This window comes from Sciurus vulgaris (assembly GCF_902686455.1).
Source record: "Sciurus vulgaris genome assembly, chromosome: 10".
Taxonomy (NCBI): domain Eukaryota; kingdom Metazoa; phylum Chordata; class Mammalia; order Rodentia; family Sciuridae; genus Sciurus; species Sciurus vulgaris.
In genome coordinates, this window is record NC_136470.1 from 385,157 (window position 1) to 404,238 (window position 19,082).

General features: G+C 55.8%; 1 protein-coding gene across 2 annotated transcripts; it reads left to right on the forward strand.

Annotated features, from left to right (window-relative positions):
• Nucleotides 1–5,673: 5,673 nt before the first annotated feature.
• On the forward strand, nt 5,674–18,582 carry SPATC1L (spermatogenesis and centriole associated 1 like; the record flags this gene model as incomplete). Of its 2 annotated transcripts, XM_079100794.1 has the most annotated exons (4): nt 5,674–6,159; nt 10,586–10,933; nt 17,650–17,801; nt 18,256–18,582. In XM_079100794.1, exons 1-4 carry the CDS (start codon nt 5,958–5,960, stop codon nt 18,580–18,582), a joined length of 1,029 nt encoding a protein of 342 aa, XP_078956920.1. In that variant the 5' UTR covers nt 5,674–5,957. The 2 variants fall into 2 exon arrangements, with proteins under 2 accessions (XP_078956920.1, XP_078956921.1); XM_079100795.1 differs by lacking the exon at nt 18,256–18,582 and having other exon boundaries at nt 10,586–10,869; nt 17,650–17,751.
• Between the last annotated feature and the right edge of the window lie 500 nt (nt 18,583–19,082).

The following is a 19,082-nucleotide window of genomic DNA, read 5'->3' on the forward strand; positions in this document are numbered from 1 at the left end:
CAGGCCCCCTGGTGGCAGCTGTCCTTCCCAGCCTTGGTGAGTGGGCCCCGCAGTGCCTCCCCAGGCCTCTGCTCTTACCTCTGCCCCTTCTGTTCTCCCTTAGAAGCTTGCCCCTCTGATCCCCTGCTCCTGCCCAGGACCCTCCAGGGCTGCCCCCTCTCAAGCACAGGTCTGCAGCTCTGCCTCCTGCCCAACCCTGTTGTTCCCTGCGTAGCGTGATTCCCCAGCTCTCCTGCCTCAGGTCCCAGCCTGCACTGCTGCCTGTGCTGACCAGTCCCTCTCTGCCTGACCTGCCCTAGCAGCAGCTGGTTTTCTCAGGAATCCAGCTATGACCAGATCACTGTAGAAGACGTGGGTTTTCCAGAAGGCAGCTGCAAACTCACTTATATACTGAATATGTCACTGAAAGTCACCTACATGACCAGCTCCCTTAATAAAGTGATGCTTAAACCCTTAGGGAGAAGCGATCATGCTGGTTTTGCTTGGTCTGGGGAGTTTGTGGTCTGGGGTTTTCCGAGACTGCCCCCTTGTCCCTGTGTGGGGTGTATGGGTCTCTTGGCTTCAGGTCAGTGACCAGAGAGCTGCTTGGAGACCAGTATCCCTTTGCTGGAGGGGAACACTTACCTGGGCATGAGTGAAAGCAGGCTCTGTCCTGAGTAAGTTGCTGAGGAGTCTTGGGCTCAGCTTGTTGGGTTTGGTGGTCAGGAGCAGGTTCTGAAGGTGCTGCCCTGAGTCTCCTGTGTGCATGCTGATGTGGACATTGGTTGGCTTGGTGGAGGGAGTTTCTAGTGGGAAAGGCCTAACTGGATGAAACTCGTCTCTGAGAAAGTGTTTGCCTTGCAAGATATTGCTGTGCAGATTTTCCCAGCAGCTGTTTCTGTCATTGCTTCATTCTTCTCTAACTTCAGCAAATAGGACGATACAGTCATGTGATTGATCAGTTAGATTGATTTATTTTAATTTCTCTATCTGCAACATAAGTTACTTACAATTCAATTTTTTTCAGAAAGGAATTAAGGTTAGAAAATTGAGACAGAGGAGCTGGGTCTCAGTGGTAGAGCACTTGCCTACCACTGGGTTTGATCCTTAGCTCTATATAAAAATAAGTAAAATAAAAATATGTCCACCTACAACAAAAAATATAAAAAAAAAAAAAAGAAAGAAAGAAAGAAAATTGAGACAGGAAAACACAGGCAGGACATTCCGATGGGTCAGGAGGAAGCTTAGCACCTGCCGTGCGCACCAGTGTCTGACTGACTCACTCCCAGAGCTACAGATGTGCTCAGTCTCCAGGAGGCACTGGAGAGGAAACCCCTGTGGCTTAGGAGATGTGCAACCCTCTGGTTGGGGACATCCAGAGAGGGTGGGTGGGGACCCCAGGTTTCCCTGGGCTATTCCTCACAGCGCCTTTCCACAAGGGCATTGTGGTCAAGCCAGACCTCAAAGGGAGGCCAGAGGAGTCCAGGGGTGTGACTCTGGAGAGCTGGGTGAACTCACTAGGACCTCTGGGTGGCAGTTCCTGCCCTGCCCCTCTTGGTGACATGCAGTGTTCTCTCCGCTCTCTTCTCTGAGATGACGGGTGCTGGCTTAAGTCTTCCATTCCACATGCAGCAGGACAGGGTAGAGTGGATGACCAGAATTGACTGGTTCTATGGGACAGTCTTCCCTGGTTTCTGTGATGACGTCCTGTACTCCAGGCAGCGAGGCCCCGAGGGTGTCTCTGAGTCCCAGGAAAGCCCCAGACACAGGCTTCTACAAGGGCAAGCCCAAGGTCTGTGCTCCCCTGACAAGTCTGCCTTCAGATCTCCCAGGGAAAGCAGTGCGCTCAAGCACCCAGATGGCCAGAAGACCGACAAGCACAGGGACCTGTTGGGAGACCAAGGCTGAGGACCACTGAAGTGATCCTGCTGGCAGGTGTTTCTGCTTGGAAAACATGTAAGCCCACAGATCCACACAGCTCAGCAGACAGCAGCCCCCTGGCACATCACAACAGCAACCAGCAGGTCAAGAACACGAGGAGGCCGCGATGCAGGCCGACTGTACAGTTCTGGGGACACTGGCCAACTTGACATGAAGGCCAGGGAGACGTTTTCCCGATTGACCATGCTGGAAAGACTCCCCACCAGGTACCCCACGGAAATGTCAAGGTGTTAAAGCCAAAGGGAAGTCGTGCCCTTGGTCGAGGAAGGAAGCCCACCCAGATGGTAGGCAGCCCGTACAGAGGGCTTTCCCTCTTTGCTTAAAACACTCTCTTTAATAAAAATAGAGTGCCACTGACATTTAAAAGCAGACAATGGGGCTTTTAACAAGGACCCTTGGCAACAGGAACAGAGGCTGTCCAGGGAGGTTGGGAGCACATGGTCTGGACCCCCACTCAGGAGAAGAGGTAGGTCACAAGGTAGTTTACTACTGAGAGGTGGGCTGCAGTGAGTCACGGGACCAAGGTGAACCTGCTGCAGCCCCTCACAGTAAAGAGGCGTGGCTCAGGAAGGGAGGTCGGTAGAGCAGAGGCCAGATGGGACACGTGGCTCCTAACGAGATGGAGACAGACAAATCCTAGAAGTTTTATCAATTGAAAAGATCCAAGTGCCCCCACTAGGAAAGAGATGGCCACATGGATGGGAAAGCACAGCCTGTCTGTGTTGTCCATAATAGACTTTTAAGTATAGAGACAGGCTGAAAGTAAAAGTTTAGGTTGGGTGTGGTGGTGCACGCCTGTAATCCCAGCAGCTGTGGAGGCTGAGGCAGGAGGATCACAAGTTCAAGGCCAGCCTAGGCAAAATAGCAAGACCCTGTCTTAAAAAAGAACACTTAATAACCACTTAACATACATGGGCAAGCGCCTCAGAACCAGGCAGGGAACTAGACTAGTGCTGTTGTGGGAGACTTAAGCACCTGCCTCAGCTACTGGTGAACACAAGGTTCGGGAGGACAGACCTGGACATCCCCAGCCAACATGTGCTCACAGGTGCTAGGGCACACTCGGCCTGGCTTTGGAGACACACCCCAGTGCTCATGGACCGTCCACCTAGACAGGACATCAGCTGGGTCTTGAGTTGAGTCTCACAACTGAAAAGGATCGGAACCTTGCAGAGTTCTGAGCACAATGGGATTAAATGAGCTCAAAGCCAGAAAGATCCAGAAAATCTCAAATATTTGGAAGTCAAATAACATTACGAGAGCATCCTGTGGAAAAGGAGTCTTCAGCAGAAAGTGAATCTAGACATACACCGTAAACCCTTCACAAAGTAAGTGCATCTCAGACCTAAATGTGCAGACTACAAAACCCCTAGACAGAGAACCTCCACCACTGGGTGTGCCAGTGACATCCTAGGTACAACACCAAATGCGTCATCCATGAAGAAGAAAATGGTCAGCCGGAGCTCATTAAAGTGAAGAGCTGGGCATGGTTGTGCACACCTGTAACCCTAGGGTCCGGAGGCTGAGGCTGAGGCAGGAGGATGGTGAGTTCAAAGCCAGCCTCAGCAACTCAGTGAGATCCTGTCTCTAAAATTTAAAAAAAAAAAAAAGGGCTGGGGATGTGGCTCAGTGATTAAGCACCCCTGGTTCAATCCCCAGGACCAAAAGAGAAAACAGGCGCCTGACCGCGGGGTGCAGAGTGCTGCAGCCTCTCTGGAAGACTCGTGGCGGCTTCCACAAAGCTCCTCGCAGGTTCACTATGCCATCCAGCCAGCATGCTCCTTGGCATTGCTCAGAGGAGTTCAGAGAACCTGCACACAGGTGTTCACACAGCTTGACTCAGAATTGCCAAGACTGGGAAGCACCCAAGATGTCCTTCAGCAGGTGATGGACAGATAAACCAGTCCACCCAGGTGATGGGTAGTGTTCAGCGCAAGGAATAAACGAGCTGTGGAACACACAGACTTGGAAGCCGACTGCAGATTCCTCAGTGAGAGAAGGCGGGTTGGGAGCCACAGACCCTGCGGTGCCAGCCCTGTGTCTTGGGAAATGCAAAACCATGTGACTGGAGGTTATTGGTCACCTGCACTGGGGGCAGGAGTGGATGAGGAGGCAGAGCTTGGGTTTTAGGGCAGCGAAACTCCTGACACGGTAGTGCTGCGTGCGTGTCACTGCACGCTGTCCAGCCCCATGCACAGCCCCCAGGTGAACCCTACATGGGTGAGGGCCTGTCGGTTTAGTACTGCGGTGGGAACAGGTGGGCCCTTGGTGGGGTGCCGGTGGGAACTGCATGTGGAGCAGGAAGGGCGTAGGGTGTCTCTGTTCCTGCCTCCCAATTTTACCTCTTTGAAAAAGAGGCCAGGCCTGGTGGCCCACACCTGAGATCCCAGCAGCTGCGGAGACTGAGGCAGGAGGATAGCAAGTTCAAGGCCAGCGTGGACAACTTAGCGAGGCCCTAAGCAACTCAGTGAAACCCTGTCTCTAAAAAATATTTTAAAAAGGGCTGGGGGTGTGGCTCAGTGGTCAAGCACCCCAGGACAAAAAATAAATAAATAAATGGAGTGAGCACAGGACAAGCAGAACTGCTCCTGGCTGAGCAGCACGAGGTGGACCTGTGACGCAGCTGCCACGAACAGTGACAGATCAAACCAGCGTCCGCAGCGCCTTGCTGGGGCGCCTGCGCAAGGGAGCAGGAGAGCAGTCACCTGCAGTGAGGACAGAGCCCGAGCCCAGTCCGACCAGGTGGGACAGGAAACGGCCTGCTGCCAGGAATGAGGGCCGCCTGGCCCTCCCCCTGCACGGCCCGCCTGCCTGGGGGTCCGGGCTCCCCTCGCTGGCTGTGGGTCTCCTGCTTCCCCAGTCCTTCCCGGCACCCTCCCTGGTGGATCTGCCCGTCCTTCAGGGTGATTCAGATGGACAGCAAGGGCAAGTTCCTTGAGAAATCTATTGTCACAGTGGATCCGAGAAGAAACAGCAGCTGTCACCTCACATCTGTCTAGGAAATTGGGCTAGAAACTTTAAAATTCCAGGAGAAATCTGGGCCTAGATGCCATCTCTGGTAGAGTCCATCAGACTTAAGAAAGCAGTCACCTAACAGCCCGAGCAGAGTGGCCCTCGTGCTATGGGACTCTGTTATAAACCAGGCAAAGGCACGAGGAGATTCCCATCGGTTCCCTCGGGAACACAAGCAGTAACAGGCTGAGCCAGTGGCTCAGGGCAGTGGGTCCTGGCCAGCATGCTGAGGGACAGTGCAGGCCTGTGGCCCAGCCGCTCCAAGCTGCTGTGTGGCGGGGCTGGGTGTGGAGGCTGGGGCTCAGGTGGACCAGGGTCCTGCTCTGCTCCCGTCCCGAAGCCCCTAGCAGCCCTCCTGGGGGGCTCCGAGTTCCCGAGGCCGTGTCCTGCAGGCCCAGGTTGGTGCTGGGACAGTGATGGGGCTGGCGTTCAGAGGCCCCTCTATCCCCAAGCCCCAGCTGCTCTCGAGGCAGCGCCACCCCAGCTTCGTTCTGTCGGGTCCCCTCCACTGCCTGCACCTGAGAGCCCAGCCCAGGGAAGGGAAGGGGCAGGGGCTTCACCCTCAGAGCAGCGGGAGACGCCCTCGGCGCCTTCCCAGCCAGAAACGGCAGCTGGAGAAGCAGTGCAGCGCTGTTTCCAGGTGGTCACTGACAGGCCTGAGGCTCCCTGTGTGACCCGCTGTGCCCCGCATTCCTGTGCGTGGTCCTCTGCCACTGGCTCTTCAGTTTGTGACAGTCAGCGAATCGTGTTGGTGTCCCTGGCGGGGCTCCCCTGTCGGCCCCCACTGCCCTTCCTTCCTCAGGTGTGGACGCCGGGCCAGCCCCAGTGGACGTCTGTGTGCCTGGCGCCACCCAGTCTGGGCCCCGATGATGGCGGTGCTGCCTCTTTAAGGGGGCGACATCACAAGGCTGTGGAAGGCGGCAGCCGTGGAACTCCAGGGTCTGAGGCGGTTCCTGTGGGCTCTGTGAGCTCTGGACTTCCATCTCCATGGGGGCGCAGGCCTGCACGTGAGCACGGAGGCGGCCATGGCTGAGGGCAGCGAGCTGATGAACAGGCTCATGAGCGAGAACGCGGACCTGAAGAAGCAGGTGCGCCTGCTGAAGGAGAACCAGATGCTGAAGCGGCTGCTCAGCGAGAGCTGCCAAGAGAGCTGCAGCCGCGGGGGCCGCGAGCCCCTCTTCCCCCGGGGCCCTGCCTACCCTGAGGCCTGCTCCCCGGGGTGTGCAGGTGAGGTGCGGCCGGGCCGGGGCTTCCCACTCAGGCGGGCACCTCCCCACCCTTGGGTCCTCCTGAGCTCTGGGGCCTCGGGTCCAGCCTGGAGCACGGCCGTGGCTGGCTCCTGCGGGGTCCAGGGCTGCCTTCGTCAGCCACGTCAGAAGCACCACTGTGGTTGGAGCGGACGGGTGCTCCTGCGGCCCTGAGCCACGAGGGCCTCTCTTCCTGCAGGACGGTGCTGGCCTGGCCTGCTCCTCACAGAGCATGGGCCCCCATGAGCACTGTGCCTCTGCTCTGTCAGGGCCACCACACGTCATCAGCCAGAGGGGTCTCGGGACTGCCTGGTGCCCGGAGTGGCCCCACGGAGCCTGTGGGGCAAGTGGGTGGGAGGCCGTGGCTCCATGGCCTGCCACGTGGTGCTGCTCCAGCCTCCTGTGACTTCTTACAGAGAAGACAGACAAAGGCCAATTGCTTTCTGGTTCTGTTTAGAATGTTTTTGAGAAAGAAATTCCCTTTTCTTTCTTTTTTAGCATATATATGTATATTTTAGTTGTCCGTGGACCTTTTTATTTATACGTGGTGCTGAGGATCAAACCCAGTGCCTCACACATGCCAGGCAAGCTCTTTCCACTGAGCCACAGCCCAGCCCGAGAAGTTCCCTTTCCATAGTGATAGGCTGACTTTGGGTGCAGTTGGTACATTGTGGCCTTGGCCTTGGGTCGTGATGGTGGACAGTGGGCAGAGCCCCAGGCAGGCTTGAGAACTCTGTGCCTGAGCACCGTGGCCCAGCTGGCAGGCCAGGGACACTGTCCAGTCTTCTAGGCCTCTGAAACGGAGCAGTAGCCTGGGGGTCCTGTAGGCTCTGCTGCCTGTGAGGTGGAGCATCTGGCTGACTGTGGCTAGCTTCGTGGGATGCCCTGGGTGCCAGTGCTGGCCACAAGGGGCCCCCTGCGGCCTGCACATGCTGTGGTCACTTCCTGGAGTCCCCCTGGGGTGTCTGCCACCCTCCTCTGCTCGTGTTTATCACTGGAAAGGGCATCCTGCATGGTCCAACTGCGGGCAAGGCCACTGCCCTGATGTAGAGCGGGATGGAAAGATCTATCCCGGGTTCCCTGGCACCTCTAGCCCCAGGGAACCCATGAGAGGGAGCTCAGGTGGTCAGGGGCTCCCCACAGGGAGTTGGATGGAAGATGGGGACAGCACCTCTGGGGAGTGGCTGAGAGGCCACAGGACATTTGCTGGGTCCCTGTGGCACCCTGGAGTGCCAGAATCAAGTCCATGGACACCAGAGACCCTGGAACGGTGGGAAGCTGGACGGTGCTAAGCTCAGGCCTGAATGCTGACTACTGTCAGCAGCTCTGAGCTGCCAGGGGCCCTGTCCTTCAGCAGTCCCAGCAGGCCTGGCTCTTCTTGGACTCCAGGCTCAGGGGAGCCACAACCTGAGGCCCCCAAATCTCCCACAAAGTGGGGGAACCCAGCCACAGGGCACGTGCTAAGGGTCTTGTGGCTCAGGCTGGCTGTGGGCTTCAGTCAGGTCTGCCAGGCAGCTTGATGTGCAAGGGCAGGCCGGCCTCCCACCTCCCCACATCTGGGTGTGTCTGGGATGAGTCGGGTTCCTGGGGCTCATTCAGGCCTGGCCCCACCTAACCCTAACCCTAACCCTAACCCTTGAGACCCCTGGGTCGTCCAGCAGGGGCACAATCATGGCTTGGGGACTGGAGTTTGGAAAGCCAGTGCCAAGTGCTTGGTGGAATGGAAGTTTACAGATGGGAAGGAGCACAGCTCAGCAAAGGTGCAGCTGTGGCTGCACGTCTCCAGGAGTCCCCTGATGTCTGCTTTGGAACCAGGATGCACGTTCGATAGTGCCACCAGCATAGAAGCCACAGAGGATGTCCCTGCTTCTTGGTTCACCCCCACAGGCACTGCCCACGCTGATGAGCTTCCTCTGGCACTCCTGATGGACAAGCAGGAGTGACTCCGTCTGCTCTTTTAGTTTACCTAACCAAGATCATGTTCGCAATTTGACCCCTTACCATCCATCCTACCCTCGCCCTCCATTGGTCCTCCTGTGTCTGCACAGCACACTTCGAAGTTGGGCCCTGTGATGGGGCAGCACATTCCCAGTTCCCTGGGACCACAGACCGTGCAGCTGTGAGCAGCCACGCCCTCTGACCTTGTGCCAGGGATCTCCCTAACCCTATCTCAAAATAGACACTGCCAAGTGCTCCCAGGGGATGGGAGGGTGTCCTGCCGCCTGGCCTCCTCACAGATGTCTGTCTGCCTGGGGGCCTGGCAAGCAGGGTCTTGGCGTGGTCTCTCCCGGGCCTGAGAGCCAGTGGCACACGTTCCCGCAGGGCCCCGTTCCCGCAGGCTGCCCTCTGCTTTCTGGGGTCCTCCTGGTTCCCTGCTCCACCGTGCCTCTGGGGCTCGTCCAGAGCAGAGCACTGGAGGACGGTGCTGCCAGCATCTGGCTGGTCGAGCGGCGCCGAGCTCTGGTGGCCGTGAGTTCCAGCCCCTGTTTGGCATCAGACACGATCGTCCCTGCTCTGCACATGTGTTTTAAGCAGGCTGTGCAGGCCGTAGTGCCAGATGAGCCACAGTTGAATGAACTCTCTTCCTTCTGAAATTAAAATTCTTTTTTCCCCTGAGGTAACACTGCAAAAAGGTCTTCCTTTAAAAATCAGGGTTATTTCCTTCGAGTGTCCATTTCTACAAGCAGGGTCACAGTTTGGAAGGCAGAAGTAAATTTAGGGTCTTCCTGTGTCTTCTGAACACCCCGATGACCTCACACACTGCAGGGACCCCTTCAGACACCGTGTGGCAGTCGGAGGCACAGCAGCCAGAGGTCCTCGGCAGCATGGTGACTTCCGTGGCCTGTGGAGCCACAGGCAGCCCGTGTGGCGGCCGTCTCCGGCACTCTCTGCTCACTCTCATCCGGGTTCCCAGTTTCGCCTTCCACAGTCCCCTGATGCACAAGTGGCCATGTTAAGTGATTTCTTCTTGCTGCGTCCTCACTGCTCAGACGCTGGCTGGCTGTAGTTTTCGTGGGGCTTCTTCCCTGGGGCCAGAGAAGAGCTGCTGGTGCACAGTCCTGGCCACCTGTGGGCAGTGTCTGACAGCCCCAGCTGCCTGGGCATGGGCACAGCTGGGCGCAGAGAACAGTCCTCCCAGTATTTACTGTGAAGTACGGAAGCAGCTGCGAGTGGCCCCTGTGGGTCCTGAGAGCCTGCATCCAGGTGGTCCAGGTGCCCTCCTCCTCTCCCCATAGTGGGCCTTGCTGGCTGGGGTCCTGAGCTTCCCCTGCATGGACGTACTAGGACGGTCGTGCGTGACTTCTTTCTGTACTCTTTCTATGTGGACCCAGACCACTTTCCTTTCTGGGGAGTATCTTTTTGGGAATTTGATTCAGATTTGTGACAACATTTCTTGGTGTTTGAATTGTACTATGATTTGTTTTCACCTTAGTTGTGCATCTTCTATTTTTTTCAGCGTTTCAACCTGACTGGTATGATGTAGGGATCATACGCTGTTGGGGAACTTGAAAGAACTTGCCACAGACCCCCTGGGCCTGCGGTCCTTCAGGGAATGATTATTTATAAGTACCTATTTATAAGATTTGGATATTTCTTCTCTTTGTTGGCCCATGTGGGTTTTCTACTTCTTATTGAATCATTTAATGATCTCCTTGAGGAGCTCTGCTTGTGTCGGCATTCCCAGGTGGAACTCATACACGGTGCCCTTCTTAGTGTGAAGAGGGTCTGCAGGCCTCCTCCTTGGGAAGATGGTGCAGGATCTTGGTGAATTTTCTTCCTCTAAACTTTCTTTTTCCTCTGAAGATATTTTTGAGTGTAAAATAGCTGGTTCCTGAATATACTCATTTTAAGACAAGCTTTTTTGATAGCTCTTAAAATAGTTTTTCAAGTGTATCTTTGCTTTATTGCCAGGAGAATGAACTCCTGACATGCAGGTAGCACAGGACCTCAGCAGCAATAAGAGTTAAGCTGAATCTGACCCCAGGGAGATGGGGCTTGTCTGTGCCCCATGGTGTGTGAAGCAAAAACACCAAACGCTCACTTACTTGAGCCCAGGAGCCGACCAGGGAGGCTACCCACAGCTGGGCCTTCCCCACCGTGGTCGGGAGTCACTGTGTGCAGGTGTCTGATCACGGACAGATCTCAGACAGTTCCCACAGAATGACGCCATTGCTGACAAATTAGAGAGGCGTGCGGAAGTCACTGTGGGAGTGGCCCGAGTGTGAGGCCTGCACACTGCTTTGCTCGAGCCCACGAGCCAATGCTACCTGTTACCAGGGAGGTGCCAGCAGGGGCCAGAGCGGTGGTTGGGGTGCTGGTGCTCCCTAGGGGCTCCCCAGGGTGCTCTGCACATTGAGGGTGTCCATCTCCTGCCTGACCTTCCGTCTCTTTCCTCTCCACCCCAGGTCCAGACTTTGGAAGGTTCAGCAGTGTCCCGGACACGCCCTCCCAGATGCAGACGTCCTCCCTGGAGGACCTACTGTGCTCGCACGCCCCCCTCTCCAGCGAGGACGAAGCATCCCCGGGCTGTGCGACCTCCTCCCAGGTGACCTTCAAAGCCTTCATTGGTGCCCCGGAGCTGCATGCACGGGGCACCGACAGGAAGCTGTCTCCACTCCTGAGCCCCCTGCAGGACCCGCTGGTGGACAAGACCCTGCTCGAGCCCAGGGAGATGGTGCGGCCCAAGAAGGTGTGCTTCTCAGAGAGCAACCTGCCCACCGGGGACAGGACCAGGCGGAGCTACTACCTCAATGGTGAGGCGTGTGCAGGTGGCTGGGCAGCGACCTGGCTTGTAGGTTCTCCAGCCACGCAGAGCACGCGGGCTGCTGGTCTGGGGTAGGGTCCAGGGCTTTGGGCACCTTCTAGGAAAGCTGAGTTGCTTGCCTTTCTGGTTGTGAGAGTTTGTTGAATATTCTAGATACAAGTCCTTTGTGGGCATGTTGTTTAGACACAGCCTCCCAGTCTGTGACTCTTCCATTTCCATGATGTTTTGGGGAAGCAAAACTGTTGAATTTGATGAAGTCCAATATTCCGATATTCTCTTGTAGTTGGTACTTTTGGAAAGTCTTTGCCAAATCCAGGTTCTTTCCTCTGTGTTCCAGAAGTTCTACAGCTGTAGGGTTTACATTTGGACTTCTTATAAGTCCACGTCATTTCTGTCTTGGGTTTGGGTTTCCATATAGACATCTGCTCCACCAGCCCCAGTGCTCAGGGACAGTCCCTGTGGTTGAACTGTTTGGTTACTTGCTGAACATCGGCTGTCTGAACACCCGTGAGGCTGTTTCTACGTCCTCCGTGCGTCCTGTCCACCTGTCTGTGTCCACCTGGATTAGAGTCCTGTGGCTTTATAGCAAGACTGTGAATCAAGCAGGACATATAGGCTCTTCAGCTTCGTTTTCTTGAAGTTGTTCTGGCTCTCCTGGATCCTTTGCATTTCCATATGCATTTGGAATCAGCTTGTCCATTTCTACAAAGAAGCCTGCTATGACTTTGACTGGGATCATCCGAGCCTGCAAGTCAACGAGCTCAAGTGTCAGAGGAAGGGCACCTTCACAGCATGGATCCTTTGTGGACTCTGTGTCGGCCCACAGTCTGTACCAGTGCTCAGCAATGTTCTGTGGTTCTGCACATGCAGGTCTTGAACACTTTCAAAGTTTCCTTTCCATTTTTTGTCCGTTACTGGAGCACCATGACTGAGCACGATAGTGGGATGCCTCGTGCCCTGCTTGCACGTGCACGTGGCACAGCTGACAGTTTCCTCCCAGCACCTTCCCGTCTCTTCCCCTCCTCCTTCCCCTGTCTTGCACACTTTAGTCACGTTTACCCCTGAGTATTTAATATTCTTGATGCTATAGTAAGTAGTATTGCTATATCATATCAATCTCTGGTGTCTATTTCTAGAAAACAGTAGCACAATTGATTTTTGTATATTGACCCTGCAATAGTTGATTTCATGAGTCACCTTGACTAGGCCATGAGAATCCAGATATTTGGCCTAACTTTATTCTGGTTGTGTCTGTGCAGGTATCTTTGTGTGAGGTTGAGGTTTCACTGAGGTTGGGCCTCATCCGATGAGTTGAGGCCTGGACAGACTTTCCTCTGAGTCAGAGAGAACTCCTACCTGGCTACCTCTGATCCTGACCCTGCACATCACTCTTCCTGGGTCTCCAGCCTGCTGGCCTTTGAGCAGGAGCCACACCCACACCATCAGGCCTCCTGGGTGTCCAGCTTGCCGGTCTTGGGCCATTAGTCTCTGTGGGCACATGCCCTGTTTGTTCTCTTTCTCTGGAGAAACTGCTAATAAGTCCATGCCTGTGCTTCTGAGTGACATGTCTGTCATCTTTCTGGCTTGGTCTTTACCTTCTGCAATACATTAACTTGTCCTAGTAGCTTCCTGTGGGATTCCCTGGCGTCCGAGCTTTCCCTGCCTGGAGCGCCCCTCCTCACCTGGAGTGTTGTTTTCTACTTGCAGTCATGCAGAGGACCCTTCCATTCTGCCATCTCTCCTGGACGTCTCGTCCTTAGCATCCTAAAGTACAGAGATGGTTGTGCTGTGAATGAAGACAAATGTTTAAACTTTTTAAACATTTCTAGTGATATGCCTTTTCCTTTTTTCCTCTTCCTTTCAGTGCTGGGGATGAAGCTGCACAGGCTGAGAAGGTGCTATACCTCTTCCTCCAGCTTTACTGTGCTGGCCAGACCTCCAAAGCAGTGTTGAGCAGCGTGGTGCCTTCCCCTGGTGTGGGGTTCGGTCTGTCACCAGTGAGCCTGGAGTTAGCTGAGGTTTTTGTAGATGCCTTTCATGGTCTTGAAGAAGTTCCTTTTGAAATCTAGTTTGCTTGTTTGTCATGAGTGGATGTTGGATTTTGTCAGATGCTTTCCTGCATCTATCGAGATGAGCATTTGGTTTTCCTTTGTGGTTGGTGAACATTGTGTATCAAGTAGCTTTGCTTCACTATAATGAAACACCTGGCACAGGCTATTTATGAAGTAAAGAGAGGTTTATTTTGGCTCATGGTTCTGGAGGTTATGTCCACCACTAGTTTGGGCCTCTGGTGAGGCTGCCCACCATGGCAGGAGCGCTTCTCAGAGCCAGGAAGCAGCGTCAGCGAGGGGGTCCCACCTGCACTGGGAGGGCATGTCCAAAGAGCTGAGGCTTCCCTCTTAAAGCTCACCCCCAGAGACCAATCCCCTACAGGCCACGGCGTAAGGTAAACCACGTTGATCCTTGAGTGTGAAGCCAACCATGCATTCGTTCCTTTTTCAAATCTTTGATCTGTCCTTTTTAGTCATACATGGCAGTAGAATGTAATTTGACATCTCATCACACATGGCGTTAACGTCCCATTCTTGTGGCTGTGCACCAAACAGTCACACAGGTTGCGTGCTCCTATGTGAACAGATCAAGGATTCCCGAGGCAAAGCCCATTTCATCACAATGTGTCACATTTTTTTGTATTGTTAGATTCAAGTTACTGAGATCTGGTTCAGAACCTTTGCTAATGAGGAATCTTGTGCTGTAGTCCTCTTTTAATGCCATTTTCTGACTAGGTATTATACGGCTGGCCTGAACCCAGGTGGGATGTTTCCTCCTCTTTAATTATCTTGGAAGAGTGTGTGTCAAGTTTGTACTGTTTATTTCTTAACTGTCTGGTAGAATTCACCAATGAAACTGCTTGAGCCTTGGATTTTCTCTGTAAGAATGTCTTCCCCCATACATTCCGTTTTATTGATCTATGGCTATCCCGATTGTCTCTCTCTTCTTGAGTGAGCTTTGCTGGTTTGTCTTTTCGAACCAGTGGACTAAACCCAGGTGCTCTGCCACTGAACCACATCCCAGCCCTTTTCATTGAGAGAGGGGCCTGGTCAAGTTGCCCAGGCTGCCCTTGAACTCGTGACCCCCTGGCCTCATCCTCCTGAGTTGCTGGGACCACGGCGTGACTACCAGGCTCAGGCAGCAGTTTATGTCTTCTCAGGACTTGGTCCCTTTTCTCGAGGCTCTCAGGGCTCTTGGTCTGAAGTGCTTCCTGACATTTCTCATTGCCTGCAGATGTCCTTGGCTTGTGTCACCTCCCACTCCCCATGTGGTTTCTGTGTGGGGCTGGAGGTATATTGGTTGTATTGACCTTCTTTTTTGAAGAATAGCTTTTGGCTGGATGGCGGAGAGCACAGTTTGGACTAGAGGAGTTCTAGAACATCTCAGGTGTAGCAGTCTCATCCGCCCATTAAAGATTCAGGGGAGGTGGGGGCAGAGGCACACGAGAGAAGCTAGGGATGAAGGAGTACACCTCCCTCTCATGCCCCGCCGGCCCTGGTGCTGTGCTGCACAGTCTGCCTTCTGCAGCCTCTGGTAAAGACGGACACCAAACTACAACACAGCATTGAGTGATGAAAGACCTCAGTAGAGGGTGAGTCTTGGGTTCATGGATTAGAATGCTTAATATTGTTTAATAGTCAATAACTTGCATTGATCTGTAGATTTAATGCAATCCTTATCAAAGTTCCAGCTGGTTTCTTTACAAAAATTTGATAAGCTGAAACTTACATTCACATGGAAATACAAGGGACCTAGAATAAGCAAAACAATTTTTAAAAAGGAGCGAACTCAGGAGACTCACCCTTTTCAATCCCAAGACTTCCCGTCAGACTACAGAAATCAAGGCTGTGCGGTACTGTCATAAGGACAGACAGTGACCCGTGGAAAAGGATCGAGAGCCAAGAAATAAGTTCGAACATTCATGGTTGGTTGTCCCACAAAGGTGCCAGGCAATCCAATGAAGGAAGGACCACAACAAACGGTGCTGGGGACATGCTCCTGCAAAGGAAGCCGTCGACCCCACCTTGCGCCATGCACAGAACCCACCTCAGGCCCATCTAGTGCCCCAGAGAGCTCAACGAGCCTGAGCCGTCACTCGCAGAGGAAGCCCAGGTGAGGTCAGCGTCACCTTGACACCAACAGCACCGGCAACCAGAGAAGACTAGTCACCTCGACTTCGCCAGAGTAGACACTTTGTGCTTCAAAGAACAGTTTCAAAACAGTGAAGTATCACCTAGAGAATGGGAGGAAGTACTGGCAAATCGTGCGCTCAGAAGAGCTCTTACAGATGATCTAGTCAAAATGGCCAAGGGTGTGGCTGGACAACCCTCAAGAAGATGTGCAGATGACCAGCACGCAGGTGAAGTGGTCACAGGGTCTGTGCCATCAGGGTGATGCAGAGACCCACGTGAGCTGCCTTTCACAGCAAACGGCCTGGGCGGGAAGTGGAGCCTTGAACGCACACTGGTGGGAACGCCAGTGGGCGGCCCCTTGGAAAACAGCCTGGCAGTCCTCACAGGCTGAACACAGTGTTCCCACGTGACACAACCCCATTCCTGGGTGTGCACCCAGAGACTGGAAGGCAAAGCCTGTACTTGCATGTTTACACAGCCATGCTCAGATTAGCCAGAGTAGAAACAGCCAGATGCCCACAAGCTGGCAGTGCAGATAAAACTTTATGATCTAACTCCATGATGGAATATTACTCAGCCATAAACAGGAATGAAGCGCTGGGACTCACTTCCGTGTGGATGGGCCTTGGAACACCATGCTGAGTGCCATGAAGTCAGACACGAAAGGCCACACATTCTGTGGAACGTCCCGAACAGATGAACACATAGAGACGGAAAACAGACTGCTGGTCTCCAGGGGCTGGGGGAGTGGTTGTTATCAGGGACAGGATTTATTTTGAGGTGATGAAAATGTTGTAGCAGGTGCCCCAGACCTAGTTCCCACAGCTGTCTCAGGCTCCCCCAAAGGACCTTTGTGCAGGGGAACCACATTCCATAAAGTCTGGGAAGTGTGCCAAGAGAGGGACCGTGCAGAGGCAGCCTGCATCCTCCTGCCCCCAGCCTGGCTCCTGGCCTGTCACAGCCGCCCACGCAGAGGCCTCTTCCTCCTGGGCCAGAAGTAGCTGCAGTTACAGGATGCCCAAGGGCGCGCCCCTGCCGTGTCTGGCTGGGCAGACAGGTTGTGCCAGTGCCAGCTTCCAGCAGCCTGTGCAGGGGAGCAGGGCGCATCATCCCAGCTCTGGCAGCACGCAGCCTTTCTGCATTCGCCCTGCAGGCCCGGTGTTCCATGGAGCACACTTTGGGAAACAGTGTAGATGCCTTGGGAGGGGCTGGTCCTGTAGGGGACACGGCAGTTGACACAGTGTCCTGGACAGCACTGGCCCAGCCTCTTGTGTGCCTGGTCCCGTGTGCATGCCCGGGCAGGACCCTGCCCCCTGCAGAAGCTTCCTCTGGCCTGGTCCCATGCACCTCCACAGCAGCCGAGTCCACAGCCTCAGCTGCCCAGGCTCATCTGCAGACACAGTTGTCCGTCACTGTGTATCTGGCCCCTGGTACAGGACTTGACATCTGGTGGGCATGTCTGTCCAGGGTGAGCAGCAGGCAGAATGGTCCTGGCCTTGGCCCCTCACACTCCATGGTGACCAGAAGGTCTTGGGTCTCCAGGGCTGGGTTGGAGCACCCCAGACACTCCAAGGCCATGGGCACTAGCTGCACAGGGCAGGGTCAGGACTGCCTCCGTGGCACTGGTGCCTGAGTGTGGTGCTGAACTGTGTCATGGGGGCACAGGACCTGCACCTGCAGCTGGCCTTGCCCAGCTGGCAGCTCTGAGAGACTCTGAGGAGGAGGTCTCAGGGCCTTCAGGATGCTGTGGATGTGGGTGGGCCTGTGTGCCTCTCCACGGGGGGAGAGGGCCTCTGAGCGGCACCAGCAGGGGAGCAGCTGTGGGCACGCTTGCTCTTGCACCTCAGGGATGGGGCAGAGAGGAGGGTGGGGCAACGGCCAAAACGATCTCTAGCCAGGGCCTCGCTGTGACTCATCCTCCAAGAGCCCCCAGTCTTGAAGGGTCTTGACCTGCATTGCATCAGGTGGCCAGTGCCTCCAGGGCGTCAGAGGCTGCCTGAGGGGCATTCGGGAGCCATTTTTGTGTGTGGGAGGAAGTGTTCCAGGTGGTGACAGGGAATAATGAACAGGGTCTCCTGCCAGCCCAGCATTCCCTGCACAGTCGGGGAAGAGCTGGCCTCAGGGGCCCAGGACCGGCTGTGTGCCCCAGAGTCTCACCCTTCCCTTGGCTGTGGGGCCACTGCCCCCCACTGTCCTCAGGCCAGGGCACACACCTAGCCCTCTCCTCAGTGCCTGGTGGCAGGGTGGCATCCAGGTCAGCAGGGACAGCCCTGCACTGGGCAGGGAGACCAAACCTGGGAACTGCCCTAGGTAGCAGGCTGGGCTCGCTCAGCTTCTGAAGCAGTCCACACACCTCTGGCAGAGGAGGGGGCCACAGTGTCTGGCCCCCAAAGAACCTCTGAGGGCAGACCAGAGGGAAGGCTCCCTTCCACTCTAGGTCTCTGCTCTTGCCGGGTGGGCAGTGGGGGCCAGGCCCCTGGATGATTCTGACTGGAAGCCACGCCTGCCTCTCCTCGTGCAGAGATCCAGAGCTTTGCGGGTGCTGAGAAGGACGGCCGCATTGTTGGAGAGATCGCCTTCCAGCTGGACCGGCGCATCCTGGCCTACGTGTTCCCAGGCGTGACGCGGCTCTACGGCTTCACCGTGTCCAACATCCCTGAGAAGATCAAGCAGGTGCATCCTGGCTGCCTGGGACTGGGACCCCAGATGTGACTGGGGGCTGACCCATGGGCGGGGGCACCTGCTTGCACCTTGGGGCTGACCCAGGGGTCGCTGGGCACCCAGGTGCATCCTGGAACTGACCCAAGGGTTGCTGGACACCCAGGTGCATCCTGAAACTGACCTAGAGGTTGTTGGGCACCTAGGCACATCCTGGAACTGACCCAGGAATTGCTGGGCACCTGGGCACATCCTGGGGCTGACCCAGGGGTTGCTGGGCACCTGGGTGCACCCTGAGGCTGGCTCAATCTTGGGGCACCGGCTGTCCTTGGTCCACCAGGGCCCCATGGCTCATCTTCCCGAGGTGCTGGAGGGTGGGAGCCGGGATGTCTCCACTGACCTGCTGGGGCAGCCCTGCCTGCTCCCACCCCACTGCCAGGAGGCAGCCCTGACTACTCTGTGTTCCCAGACCTCCATCAAGTCCCTGGACGGCTCGGTGGACGAGAAGAAGCTACGGGAGCTGACACACCGCTACCTGACGCTGACAGCCCGGCTGGAGAAGCTGGGCTACAGCCGCGAGGTGCACCCCGTCTTCAGCGAGTTCCTCATCAACACCTACGGCATCCTGAAGCAGCGGCCCGACCTGCGCGCCAACCCGCTGCACAGCAGCCCCGCCGCGCTGCGCAAGCTGGTCATCGACATCGTGCCGCCGAAGTTCCTGGGCGACTCGCTGCTGCTGCTGAACTGTCTGTGCGAGCTCTCCAAGGAGGACAGCAAGCCGCTCTTCGCCTGGTGAGCCGCGCCGCCTCCTCCCGCAATAAATATGTCTGTTCCAAACCCGGGGCCGCCGTGCTCCTGCATGTCCCTCCCGCAGGGGGCGCTGGTCTGCTGGCGCTGCAGCGGGGAAAGGCCCGCCGCGGCCAGCCGCCCTCCGGGGCACTGCGCAGCCCGCCGCCACCCACGGTCGAGGGCACCTGTCGCCTTATTAAAAGCATGTTTACCTGTCTGCCTTACCTCTGGCTCTTTGAGGGCGTGGAGAGCGCCCTGGTCTCTGCTCGCCTGCAGGAAATGCCCACTGTGTCTGTGGGAAGAGCCCGTGGGGAGGGCACGGGGCCCGGCGCCAGGACTGTGCCAGGGCTCTCAGCGCCTTGCCAGGGGCACACAGCCTCAGAAGCCCCAGACCCTCCCTGAAAGGACCAGCGAGGTCCGTCGCTGCTCGGGTTTCAGACGCAGGGCTGCAGGTGGGATTGGATGAAGTCGGGATGGCTGAGCCCCAGGCCCTGTGCCGATGGGAAA